Here is a 13,855-nt window from a genome sequence, read left to right on the forward strand (position 1 = left end):
GTAGCCCGCCAGGCTCCTCTGTCCATGAAATTTTCCAGGCAAGAATACTGGAGTGGGTTGTCATTTTCTCCTCCAGGGGATCTTCCTGACCCAGAGATGGAAACTGAGTCTCCTGTGTCTCTTGAAATGGCAGGCAGATTCTTTACCACGGAGCCACCTGGAAAGCCTGTATCTGTATCTTTCTTGTGCTTATTTATATTAATATATATATATCAGTATAACAATCTGGTAGTCGGCTAGGGGAGAAGTGGCGGGTTAAAGATTGACATGAGATTTTTCTAGAAAAAATTCTACTGTCAGATACTCCTTGGCAAGCCAGGAAGGAAGATGTCCCCAAGGTAAACCACAAACTTCATAGGAAAAAGCAGGATTGTTGGGTGTGAGGACATTTCATTTCAGTCCCACCTTTTTATGCAGGAGGCCTATTAAGTTAATGATTAAAGCCAAATTAGGATCAGGGTTATAAAAAATTAACTTTAAATTCAGTGATGTAGATTAAAGAAGACCTAATTCACTAAACTGAACCAGAAGGAACTAAACAAGGCAAGTTTTATTCACCAACTGTCTTTTTGTTTTAGTCATCTTTAATAAATATTTTGGAGAATTGGAAATAAATTAGTGTTGTTCTTCTATACTTGATCCAGAAACCCTATTGTTAGTGTTACTTTGAAGTACAATGTTAATAGGGATGAGCCATTCTTATAAAATATTTTATAACCTCCCTTTGAAATAAATTGGAGAAGGAAATGACAACCCACTCCAGGACTCTTGCCTGGAAAATCCCATGGATGGAGGAGCCTGGCGGGCTACAAGCCATGGGGTCGCAAAGTCTGAGAGACTTCACTTTCACTTCACTTTGAAATAAATGCAGGAATAATGCTAATACATGACCCTAATCAAAATACATTGCATCATCATTTCTTTATATTGCAAATATTGGTTTTGAAATTCCAACATACAACATGTACTCTTATTTGACTACTATGTATTCAAACTTGCTTTATCTTCCTATCTTATTAACCAACATAGTCTACATTTTATAGCATTTCCTTAAAAGTATAGTTTTCCATCAAAACTGTAACGGCTTCAGTCTAGGTGTCATAAGTTAAAAAGTCTTAGACCAATAAATATCTGTTATAAAATATTATAAAGTATCACCATCACATATTTTACAAAATAATTTAATTCTCAAATTCTTACTTACCTTTAGCTGGAGTTGAAATGTATGTTTCAGATTCAATTAAACATGAACATTCATGCTTTGGAGACCCGAACTATCAGAAGAGGCTTTCTAAAAATTTTGTGAAGCACTAAAAATTGACAGCATGGGTCAAATCCATTCCTGTCCAATGTTTAGCCTCAACGTAGGTGATACTGTTGACTGAGTACAGTAGACGATAGTGAGGAAGCATAGCTCCCTCTTGTGTGTGAAACAGAAGATGCCACCTGCTGGGAGAGGGATACACTCACACATTCATTCATTCCATCCACAGACTGGTTAGCAAGTACATGCTGCATTAGTAAGTTTATCCCCTGATGCAAAGATGGAAAGACAAAGCCCTTGCCCTTTAGGAGATTAGAAGCTAATGGGTTCTAGAGGTTCAAACAGAGTGCAGTGTGATTACTGTGATTGTGGAGGTATGTTCAAAATGCAATCAGAACATTAAGGGTGGGAACATCTACACTGGCCTGATGATGTCATGAAACTTCACAGAGGAGGTAACACGAGCTGAGACTTGAAAAATGAAAAAGAGTTTGCCAAGAGAGCAAGAGCATTCCAGACATAGGAAATAGCATATACAAAGGCATGAAGGCTTGAAAGAGCATGTCAGATTCAGGGAGATGCCAATAGTTTAGAATGGCTAGAGATTAGGCTGCACAAAAGATGGAGGTGGAAGTATAGGTGGGACTGGATCACAAAGGACTTTGCATATGATGGTAAGAAGATTAGATTTAACGCAGAGCAAAGAAATAAAATGATTATATTTGCTTGTTAGAAAAACTGCCCTGGCACCAGGCCAGATAGGATGAGGCAGAATTAGGGCAGAGGCAGTAGTAGGGAAGGAAATACATGGATGGTTTCAAGAAATAGTTAAGAGGTAAAACAATCCAGGTCTCTGGCTTATTTGATTGATGAAATGGTGATGCCACTGAAAAGACAAAGAGAACAATAAAAAGCATAGTGGAGACACTGAATTCAATTTGGGACCTGTTTAATCTGAGGCATCCATGGAACAGCCAAGTGAAAACATCCACAGGATAGCTGGCCCTTTTGTGTTTAGAACCCAAGTAGGAAGCCTGTGTGGAGACAGATCTGAGAAGCATCAGCCATGAAGGGATGAACTTGCCTAGAAAATCATGAAGAGTTACTAGAAGAAGAGAGCCAAGGTAGGATCCTGGGGAGCATGACTGTTTAAGAGGGGAGAAAGAGCTAGCAAAGGGGCCACGAAAGGGATGGCCAGAGGCAGGAGACCTAGGAGAATGTGGTGTCGTGGAGGCCCAGGGAGGAAGTCAGAAGAAAGAGAAATTACCACAGGAAGGTCAAGAAGGATAAAAAGTGAGTTTCCCTTTAAATTTAGCACTTGGTGACCTAATGGGGAAGGATTCCCAGGTGGCTCCATGGTAAAGAACACACCTGCCAGTGGAGGAGACACAGAAGACTCGGGTTCAATCCCTGGGTAGGGAAGATCCTCTGGAGAAGGGAATGACAACCTGCTTCAGTATTCAGTATTTCCTGACTAAGAAATTCCATGGGCAGAGGAGCCTGGTAGGCTACAGTCCATGGGGTCACAAAGAGTCAGGCATGACTGAGTGTCTGAGCTCTTAGCACACATGCACACAACCTAATGGAGAAGCTGGGGTTAGAGAGAAGCCAGATCCACTGGACTGAGGAGATAAGGCAGTGGACACACACAGAGACTGTTCTTCCCAAAAGCCTGGCTGTGAAAGGGAGAACATGGGACTAGGTAGTAGCTGGAAGGGACCCAAAAGTTCAACAGAAAGAGATCCTTCTCTTTGTGTTCTTAAAAATGGGAGAAATTAAAGAATGTTCTTGAGAGAAAGAACTGGCAGAGAAAGAGGAGCTGCAAAATCACCAAGAGAATGGGGGATAACTGATGAGATAGGTGGTGATGAAGGTGGGCAGGATTGGGGTCAGAGCCTAAGAAGTGGTGGTGAAGGTGGGCAGGATTGGGCTCAGAGCCTAAGAAGAAAAGATTCCATTCCTCTGGAATGGGAGAGTTGAAGAGTTCAGAGAAAAAGCAAAACTTCATGTTAAAACTGAGGCAGAGGTTATTCGACTTGCCCCAAAGAGAGGACTGAATGTTAAATTGTCTCTTTGCCTGATACCATGCTTCCTCCCATAGATAGTACCAGGAGGTGACCAGCCTAGAAGGAGAGGGAGAGTCTGGGAGCCACAAAATTTAGAGCTAGAATGGGTCATGGAGATCACCATAACCAATTGCCGATGAGGAAGCTAAGAAACAGAGGAGGTTTTCATTTGCCTGTCTAGTTATAAAATCAGTCAGTAAAGAATTGGAACTAGACCCAGAACTGATTCCAGTCCAGGGTTCCCTGTAAGGATTGTCGAAAGAGACAAACAGGGAGTAATGAAATGCACCCCCTCCTTCCCAATCTACTAGCTTCTATTTATTAGTATTATTCTGTTCCAGGTACTATTCTTAACACTTTATAGACACAATCTAGTTTCATATTCACAATGACCCTATGAAGTTAACATTATCATCATCCCAGTTTTTAAAATAACATCAAGTCCCTGTTGAGATCAAGTAACTTGCAAGAGGCAAAGGCAGAATTCAAACACAGAGCTTCTAAACTCCTAAACTTATCCTTCCATTGCATAACTTAACAAGACACTGCCTGGTCAAACTACAAATTATGGAGCCTCCTGGGTACCAAGGCCCCAGTACAAATCATACACAGGGAAATGAGCAGAGCTGGGTTCCTTGATCATAAGATGCATTTTTTTCCCCCACGTGTTGACATGTCTGAAATTCAGATGTGTCTTACCAACAATGGCTGTCATAGTTTATTTGTTTGTTTGTTTGCTGCACTGCACAGCATATAGGATCTTAGTTCCCTGACCAGGGATCGAACCCGTGCCCCCTGCAATGCAAGCACAGAGTCTTAACCACTGGATCGCCAGGGATGTCCTGGCTGTCATGGCTTAATTGGCAGTGGTTTTTTTCTCTTTCTTTCTTTGTGATACATAAAATAACAGCATCCATTCCATCTGGATTTCACAAGACACAGTTGATTCAGGTACCATTTTCCCAGTATTTTGTCTGCAAACGGACAAACTAGAGCCAAATAACTCTGAGACCAGGGAACAGACAGAAAAGAGCTAAGCCAGGGCTTGAGCCGAAAGGAAGCCTGGGAATTTAAATCAAGGAGGAGAGCCGCTGATGATGTGTGGGTGGAAGGACGTGTGGTCCTGGCACTGTGCCTAGTGGAGGGTGGGTTCCTTCAGTGCTCACTGAGGCGCACTAGTTCAGCTCGGCTGTTCTCCAGTTACTAGTGCAGGAGCCAGGGTGCTCGAGAGAGCTGCTCAGACCAGAGGGCCAGGCCAGGTCTGGGAATTGGCCCGCTGGTGATGTAGCTGGATTACATACACTTAGCAGAGTGCTTTGGCCTTTGTTCCTTTGGGAACTGAGGAGGAAAGCCAACCTTTTTGTAATCTGTGCCATCTTTCAGCCTTATGCCTTACCTTGACAGTAAATACAGCTCTTTTTATGTTCTGTGATCTGTCTGCTTGTGCTGGAGGCCTGAGGGAGATAAAAGAGAATTATATTTCTTAAGACAGTCCCAGAGGAAGCAGCAAAGCCTTGAGGGTAGCGGTGGCACTGATTTAAGGGACCTGGGGATTAGGAAGGGAGCATGGGGTGACAGAGACTGATTGCCAAGACCTTTATTCTCTCACAGCTAAGGATGGCTGAGGGGTAGTGGAATGGCGGTAACCATGGCGTCTGGTGAGCGCCAGAGAAGAGGGATCTGGTGTACTCTCTGCTGCATCTCCAGTACCAGGAGCAGTGCCTGGCTCAGACAGGGCAATCAGTGAACACCTATCGTTGTTGTAGAGCCTCCGCCTCCCCCGAACAACCCAAAATGGCTGCTTTTGGACACATATTCCCCTTCTACGCTGGGCCCAAGCCGACCTTCCCAACGGACACCACATTGGCCGTCATCGTCGCCATCTTTCTGACTTCACTGGTCACCTTCATCATCATCCTGCCAGGCATTCGGGGCAAGATGGTGAGAAACAAAACAAACCCTGCAGACCCCAGCCCCAGAGAGACCTTGGCCTTGAAAGGAGGGGTCCTGACTCTCCGGTTACTGATTCAGGAGAGTCTAGTCCTGAGAAAACATCAGCCACCCTCCCAGCAGAGAGCGCCCCACTCCCTGACAGATAATTACTGAGTACCTGTTCTGGGCCAGGCACTTTGATCTCAGTTGACTGAGTGACCTCAGCTTTAGAGCAAGCACCCTCCCCAAGTCTGGAAAGAGACGGGGTGGATTTGGAAGGAGGGTGCGGCATCGTGAGGTGTGTCACTCCCTCCCTGTGACACAGAGGCTGTTCTGGATGCTGCGGGTAGTGACCAGCTTATTCATTGGAGCTGTGATCCTCGGTGAGTGTGAAGGGCAGCTGACTTGGGTGGCTCCTCCATCCTGTCTCTCCCATTGGGGTGTCCCCACAGCAGCCTTTGCTTCAGGGTGGACTTCTAGACCTCCCTGCCCACATCTCCCTCACCCTTGACTTATTCCCTCACGTCTACCCTTTCCCTGAGAGGTGCAAGCCTCCTCCATGTGTCTCTCCAACCTTCTGAACATTTTTATTCAGCGGAAAGCAGGTCAAATGAATGCCTGTGGGGAGAGGGTCTCTGGAGGCTGGAGGGAAAGAATGGTGGAGGGCTGCTTGCTTCACTTTGGGGATTAGGCAACAGGAAACATAGAAAATATCTGTGTCGAAGCTCCCTGTGTTTGCCCAGAACTGTTTATTATGTTAGTGTTTCCTCCCCCAGCTGCTTGAGTAGCTCTTCCTAAGTGGGGGGAAGTGAGGGGAGGGGTAAGAGGAGTATAACCAGAGGAGGGAGATATTGGATTCTGATCCTTTTATTAATTTTTAAAATTTTTTATTTTGGGCTGTGCTGGATCTTCATTGCTGCACGGACTTTTTCTTTAGTTGCGGCGAGCAGGGGCTACTCTCTAGTTGCAGTGCATGGGCTTCTTATTGCAGTGGCTTCTCTTGTTGCAGAGCATAGGCTCAGTAGTTGTGGCGCATGGGCTTAGCTGCTCTGAGGCACGTGGGATCTTCCTGGACCAGGGATTGAACTTGTATCTCCTGCATTGGTAGGCAGCTTCTTTACCACTGTGCCACCAGAGAAATCCCACCCCACCCCCATTTATTCATGTCATACATGTTGCTGGCAAACTTACTATGAGCCAGGCCTTACACTGGTTAATGGATACACAATTATGAGCAAAACAGACATGGTCGGTCCCCTTGATGCTTTCCCCTGGCTCTAACCCAGCAATGCCCAGGCCTTCCTGAGTTCTTGTATATCCAACTCCCCAACCCAGCCGTGAATTTCAGTTCTGAGTGGTCTGTGGGCCAGGTGAGCACCAACACGTCCTACAAGGCCTTCAGTTCCCGGTGGATCAGCGCCAACACTGGGCTGCAGATTGGGCTGGGAGGCGTCAACATCACACTCACAGGTGAGGGAGGGTTTTTACCTGTGAGGGAGGGCAAGGCACGGTTCTGTGTCTTTGGGAGCTATGCTCAGAGTGGTCTGAAGAGCGATAGTATGCGGGGTGGTAGGAAGGGAAATTCTCAGGCCTTGGAAACTGCCTTCTCTCACTGGAGACCAGAGCCTGGCCCTCTGTCCAGCATGATAAGCTGCTGCCCAGGTACATCTCCACTCTGGCCCTTGGGTCCCTGCTGAGCATAGCTGCCCTCTTCCCCAGGGACCCCAGTGCAGCAGCTGAACGAGACCATTGATTACAATGAGGAGTTCACCTGGCGCCTGGGGGAGAACTATGCTGAGGAGTATGTCAACGCACTGGAGAAGGGGCTGCCAGACCCTCTGCTCTACCTGGCCGAGAAGTTCACTCCACACAGCCCCTGTGGCTTGCATGACCAGTACCGCCTGGCGGGACACTACACCTCGGCTATGCTGTGGTGAGCGTGGCCAGAGGCCCTGCTGGCCTAGACTCAGGAATGGGGCTTCCACCCATCTCTCCTCCGCTCACGTGGAGATCCCTAGTGAGACAGTCTGGTGCCGGTGACCACAGTACTTGGTTGGGAAGCCCACAGGCAGGAATCCCCACTTCACCTCTTTGGGGTATCCTTGGGTCCCTGAGCCTCCACCTCAGCCCCTCCAGGTAGAAGTTTGCCCCAAATGAGGCAGAGGCAACAGCCTTCACCAGGTGCTGGCTCTCCAGGGTGGCATTCCTCTGCTGGCTGCTGGCCAATGTGATGCTGTCCATGCCTGTGCTGGTCTACGGTGGCCACATGCTGCTGGCCACAGGCCTTTTCCAGCTGTTGGGACTGCTCTTCTTCTCCACGGCCACATCCCTCACCCCGCCCTGTCCCCTGCGCCTGGGTGCTGCCACGCTGCACACTCACCGTGGGCCTGCCTACTGGATCACATTGACCACAGGTGAGGCCCAGCCTTGGGACAGGCAGTGGGGGACTCAGGGCCAGGGCGCAGAAGATCCATAGGGTTGAGGGTCTGCCTCTGGGGACCAAGGATGCCTTTCCCCTCTTGAAAGACCCCTCCCTCTAAGATTCCTTATCCCCAGGCTTCCCTTATTTGTATTTGTATGTATCTGTCTTTGTCATATCCCTTATCCCCTAACTCTCTCTCCACCCAGCTCTTCCCTAAATCTTCTGACCTCATGACCCCTCCCACTTCCCCAAAACACTTTCCCCTGTGTCCCCCATTCCTAGATCACTCCTCTGTCCCTGTCTCACAGAGTCTTCAATTGCCCCACAGTTTTCTTCTCTTCTCCTGTCCTACTGTATCTGCCCCCTTAAGCCATTTCCCATGCCTCCTCTTGTGTGTCCTACCCTCCTCCTAGTGCTTCTTGGTTTTCAGAGTTTTCTCTCTCTACCCTGGGATGTACCTGAAGGAACACTGGGTTTAGAGTCCAAAAACTCGGGACAACAGACCCATAACAGCCATATGATCTGATACTGATCATCTCGTGGAGCACAAGTGGCCCTGAAGCAGAGACACTAGGCCTCCCTCAGGAGGGGCCTAATGCTCTTAGGAAAGATGTCCTTGGGAGCATGTTCCTATCACTGAGGTGGGATACCTGTTGCTTCATCACCAGGACTGCTGTGTGTGCTGCTGGGTCTAGCCATGGTGGTGGCTCACAGGATGCAGCCCCACAGGCTGAAGGCTTTCTTCAGCCAGAGTGTGGGGGAGGACCCTGTGCTGGAGTTGAATCCCGAGGAAGGGGGACTCCTGAGCCCTCGCTACCGGTCCATCACTGAGAGTCCCGAGCCCCAGGACATCCCTCTGTCAGAGGCTTCCTCCGAGGCCCCCTGCGAGGAGCCCGACTGTGCCCTGTAACCGGAACCGTTCCTTTCCCTGGTGGCACCTGGGCTTCCAACATGGCTCCAGACTTTTCTGGAACCCCACCCCCCAAACCCACCAGAACTGCCAACAGGCTGGGTTGTATCAGTTCCCAGCCCCAATCTGAAAGTGGAATAGGGAAAGAAGCTCTATCTATTGACGTAAAAGTGGAACAAACCATAAAGTCCTAAGGCAGACATCGAGGCTGCCCATAAACCAGACCAAGCAGAGATTACCTGTTTCTGCCCAGCAACCCTGCTCTCCCCTGGTACTTTGCCTCAAGATGGCATTTACTGAGACCCAGCTTCACCCACATTATGACATATGTGTGTGCGGGGTTACAATGTGATTCTCCTATGGTCCCTCTTATCCTTCTGCATGTCTTTGATTTCCTTTTTCCTGGGTCCCTTTTGTTCTTCTTTTACTGCCCCAGCTGGTGTGATTTCACTAATACAATGAAAGTACTGCAAGGGAGAAGAGACCAAACTTCTTGTCTTAGATCTAATATTAACTGAGCGTGCTGCATTCTCTCTGAGCCTCTGTTCTAAATTTGCCAAATAAGATTGTAGGATTTGCCAAGGACCTTAAAACTTTCCCAGGGTTTACATCTTTATGCCTTGCTGACATAGCTTGGCCCTCAGACACCACTCCTTTGATGAATAAATAAACTAAAGTAGTGAATAAACTCCAAAGTAATATTTCTTCCGAGCCCACTCAGCAGAGAGGGATCCCAGGGGGCCAGTGGCAAGAGTGGGGAGCTGGGAAGACCTGTCTGGTCACTGCTACCACCCCCTTGGGGCAGCTCAGGAGGATGCTGGCCTTGGTTGGTTTTTCCCTGGACTCACTAGAGGGCACCCTCTCCCGGGTTACTCTGCATTTTTCAGACAGACAGAACCCAGCGTGAGTGGCAATGCAGAGAAAGAGTGTACTAGACTACCTCCAACCTAGGGAAGTCTGGTATGCCCGGAAAGCCTTGAAAAGCCGCGGAAGATAATGAAGGAAAGTTTCTAGAAAACAAAATCAGAAAGAATTTATTTCCATCTCACCCTGGGAGACTCTTTCCTCGAAGCGGGGGTCACATCTGAGGCCACCGGCCTCTCCCACCGCGCTCCCGGAGCGACTCAGCTCGGCGGGCACCGCACCCCGGCCTGCGCGGACCAAGGCAGAGTAGGAGTCCGACGTTGAGTCCTTTCACAGGTTAGTACTGATGGTTAAGTCCGAGGCCCTGAAGTGCTTATGCAGTGGGTTGCTGAGGATGAGAGGCGAGCTCCCCTTCGTCGGACTTTCGAGGTCCTTGACGCTTCCTTCCAAGAAGAGGCGAAGAGCGCTGGGCCGAGCGTAGTGCAGACTCAACACCGCGGCTCCGAGGAGAAGGCACAGGACGCCTGCGACAGGAGTCAGGGCGGGGTTGGGGGTGGGTAAAGGGGGCTGTCAGGGCTTCAGAGCCCGGCCTCCCCATCTCCATCTATGAGAGGTGTCTGCATTTCCTCCCCAGACACACACACGCGCGCGCGCGCGCGCGCGAGCGAGCGCAGAAAGATCTCTAGTATGGAATACATGATACGTGGGTTCGCATGCTCAGTGGGGTAAGATACTGAAGGAACCCTTCCGAACTCGGTACCCCTCATCTGCAAAATAGGTGTAACAGTGCCAGCGTCTACGAACTATTGAGCGGGACAGATCAGATAATTTATGTGAACTCACTATGCAAACTGGAAAGCGCACACTGGTATAAATCCCGTCCCCGCTCCCAGCCACCGGGGGCGTGTTCCCTCGGTCCTCACCAGTGGCCAGCGTGATCCAAAAGGCTGCGCCATAGTGAGTGGTGAGCTCGGAGGAGCCGAGGCGGAGCTGGCAGAGAGGCACGCTGGAGACAGAGGCGAAGGCGAACACCGAGAAGAGCGCGAAGGCGCCGGTGATTAGGAGAGCCAGGCCTCCGTAGTGCGGGACCGGCATGGAGAGCAGCATGTTGGAGAGGAGCCAGAAGCAGAAGGCCACCCTGCGGGGAGGGGGCGGCGGCGCTGTGAGCCGGGTCCCCCAGCACGCCCGGCTTCCCGCGGGCTCGCTGGCTCTGCATCCCAACCCAGAACCAAAGTCTGGGGCTGGGATGGCAGAGGCGCAGGGAAATACCGGAGGAGGGTAGCCGACGCCCAGCCGTTACTGGTTCTCTTCGGATTCCCGCGGCCGGTACCGACCTCGTAACCATCTGCCCCCGAGGCTGTGATTCTCACCCCAAGCGCGTCGGGCTGCAGCGGGAACTCACACCCTCCGGCTCCCGCGCCCCCACCCCACCCCCACCCCCGCCACATACACACACACACAAACGCGCGCGAGAGAAATCGAGCGCGCGCAAGTACGCAGAGTGGCTTCTCACCATAGAGTGGCCGAGGCGTAGTGTCCCGCCAGGCGGTATTGGCGGTAAACGCCGCAGGGGCTGCTCGGAGTGAACTTCTCCGCCAGATAAAGAACCGGGTATGGCAGCCCCTTCTCCAGGGCCTCCGCGTACGCCCCGGCATAGTTTTGGCCCACCCTCCAGATGAACTGCTCGTTGTAGTCGATGGTCTCGTTCAGCTGCTGCACTGGGGTCCCTGCGGATGGCGGCGAGGTCACCGGGCTGCGTACAGCTAGGACCCGGAGACTAAGCGGATTCAGTTGGGAAAGTGAGACTCCGAGAGAGAGAAATGGGTTTGGCAGCGGTTGAGGAAAACACAAATCAGTGAGAGCCAGAAGCTATTTGAACTTGTGGGATCTATCCCCACGGGTCCCCCAACGGCCCCTGCCACCCTCCCCCACCCATAGTGTCTGTCTGCCAACCCCAGGAGCTCACGTAGCCGCAGCCTCCTCACCTGTGAGTGTGATATTAACGCCATCCAGGCCCACATGCAGACCAACGTGGGCTCGGACGCGTTCCACACTGAAGGCCTTGTACGATGTTTTGGTGCTAACGCTGCCAACTGACCATTCTGCGCTGAAGTGCGCCGCTGTGGGGAGACGCACACGGTAGGGGCGGGGAAAGAACAGGGAGAAGACTGGGGACGTGCAATTGGGAGAGTGGTGATGGGAGGTGGGAAATGGTGCACAGAGTTGGGTGGGGGGCGTCTAGAGCCCAATCCATATACGGTAAGGGTGGAAGCGTGGGCACTAGAAAGAGAATGGGAAGAAGGAGTGGGAACCCAACCCAAGTTCTCCACTTGCCCAAGGGTCCTCTGGCCACCCCCTTCCTCACCCCAGGTCCTCTCCCCATCCACTGCATGACACACTCACCCACAATTTCTGCTCCTATGAACAGGCTGAGAAGAACTCTCACCAACCAGAACCATCGCTGCAGGAACACACACTGGGTCAGGTCTGGGTAGTGCCTAACCAGATTCCCGCAGACCTCCCTTGACCCCACGCTGCGCTGGCCGTTAGTGCCTCTGCAACTTCCCTCTCTTGCCCACCTTTCCCAGTTACATTCTTGACCTTTAAAGGCTGAAGTCAAGTCATGCAAGTCCCTCTGAACCACTGACATGTCTGATGTTTTCTGGCTGCATGTTTCTACCTCCCTAGCCCCATTTCCCAGTCCACCCTGCCGCTGGGCTGTCTCTACCTTATGCTCTTCCACCACCCCCACAACCTTTCTTCTCTGGCTATCTGGTTCCTACTCCTGGTGCTGCCTCTGGCTTGGCTCACTGCCATGGTGAGGCTCAGTGAGTCCAGAAGTGTTAGGCAGGCAGGGATCACCTCCCTTAGGAGAGGGGGGCCTCAGGGTCTGGTCACCAGGTGGAGGAGGTGGGACACTACATCTCAGATATTACTAGGTGTGCCAGTTTTCCAGAAAACCAACACAAGACCTGGGGAGCCTTGAGAAACAGACAACTTAGGTTCTGGGAGGGGGGGAAATCTAAGAAAAAGTGCCCAGTTTACCACAACTTTGAAGAAATTGCTGTGCAGAAGTCTTTAGTTTGGGGGCACATGACAACTAAGAGCAGAGGTGAAACACAGCAGTCTGAGATGCTGTTTTCTATCCTCTTAGCTGGACGGTCATCACCTGGAGGTCAGGATGGGGGTGGAAAGGGAGTGGAGGTGCAGCCTGGGGACAGGAGGAGGTCCCTGCAGCAGGTGAATCCTTGAACTGACCCCAGGATTACCAGACTGGACACCCACTCTCTGCAGCAGCCTCCTGAATGTTCCACCTGGGGGTCCTCTCTGAATGTCCAGCAGAGGCTCTCTCCCTATTCTTGAGAAGGGGTGCGTACTGGACCAGACTACTGGTGTGCTCCCCCTGGTGTTTTGGTTCAGTGAACAGTAGTTCAGATGAACTACTGGTGTTCCTCTGGTTCAGTGTGCTTGTCTGGTTCAGTGCGCTTCAGTCTGACTTTTCATGAAAGACCCTGCCGCCCTCCTACCTGTCCTGGGTTCTCCAGAGACAAGCTGTCTATGACGCCCTCCATCCCCCACCCCCCCAGACCAGAGCTTCTACTACCCCCTTACCGAGTGGCCACGAATCCCGGGTAAGATGAGCAGGAAGCTGGCGGCCAAGACCAAGAAAACGAGAATGACGATGAGTAGCGGGACGCTCAGGCCGGCGGCATGCCGGGGCTGAGGGTAGAAGGGCAGCACACCATTCCACAGAGTCATGCTGCAGCCCGGCTGAGCTGGGTGTGTTCCAGCGGGGAGAGCGATCACTGGCCTCCGAGTCCAGGTCCCACTTCCCTTTACTCTGTCCCCTGCGTGCTAGCACTGGACCCAATGGACAAGTCAAGTCTGAGAGGCTCGGCTCACCTTTAAGGAAGCCAGCAGCTAACTGCCCTCAGGCGCTCTGAATTGGCTGAGACCGAGTTAGGTAAGTGGGAGAGCGGGCTCTGAGGGTTCGCTCTGTGTTTCGAAGTCGCATGGGATCTGACTTTTATAGCAGCATGGCCCGCGCGCTGAGAGCGGTCGGGACTTTGCAGCTGGGTCCCGGAGGGAAAAGATCAGGCAAATAAGAAGCTGAGGTCATTATGCAAATGAGACGAGCCCCACCCGCCTAGCAAGAGGGAGCGGCCCGGTCCAGATGCTCACATCTGGCGCTGGTCTAGCCTGAGTGGAACGTCTGCACAGCCGGCCTCAGAGGATGCAGAGAGGAGGGTGAGAGTGAAGCCGGGGGAGGCTGAGGATCTGCAGAGCTGGGGAGGGAGGGAGGCAGTGGGGAGAAGCAGGGAGCAGAGCAGAGAGGCAAAGATTTCAAGAAAAAGACTTCTGACCCGGACGGTGTCCCTAAGCCAGAGGTTGGACCG

The 13,855-nt window shown here is 51.3% G+C and overlaps 2 protein-coding genes across 2 annotated transcripts; one reads left to right on the plus strand and one right to left on the minus strand.

Moving 5' to 3' along the window:
• Positions 1–5,124: 5,124 nt before the first annotated feature.
• On the plus strand, positions 5,125–8,594 carry DUOXA1 (dual oxidase maturation factor 1). The gene is made up of 6 exons (XM_065940320.1): positions 5,125–5,271; positions 5,588–5,645; positions 6,598–6,732; positions 6,982–7,195; positions 7,459–7,676; positions 8,353–8,594. The coding sequence occupies exons 1-6, from the start codon at positions 5,125–5,127 to the stop codon at positions 8,592–8,594; spliced, it is 1,014 nt and encodes a 337-aa protein (XP_065796392.1).
• A 1,194-nt stretch (positions 8,595–9,788) lies between these two features.
• On the minus strand, positions 9,789–13,217 carry DUOXA2 (dual oxidase maturation factor 2). The gene is made up of 6 exons (XM_065940321.1): positions 13,071–13,217; positions 11,862–11,919; positions 11,444–11,578; positions 10,972–11,185; positions 10,382–10,596; positions 9,789–9,982 (listed from the first exon to the last, which is right to left on the minus strand). The coding sequence occupies exons 1-6, from the start codon at positions 13,215–13,217 to the stop codon at positions 9,789–9,791; spliced, it is 963 nt and encodes a 320-aa protein (XP_065796393.1).
• Between the last annotated feature and the right edge of the window lie 638 nt (positions 13,218–13,855).

Source organism: Muntiacus reevesi, chromosome 7 (genome assembly GCF_963930625.1).
Source record: "Muntiacus reevesi chromosome 7, mMunRee1.1, whole genome shotgun sequence".
NCBI lineage: Eukaryota > Metazoa > Chordata > Mammalia > Artiodactyla > Cervidae > Muntiacus > Muntiacus reevesi.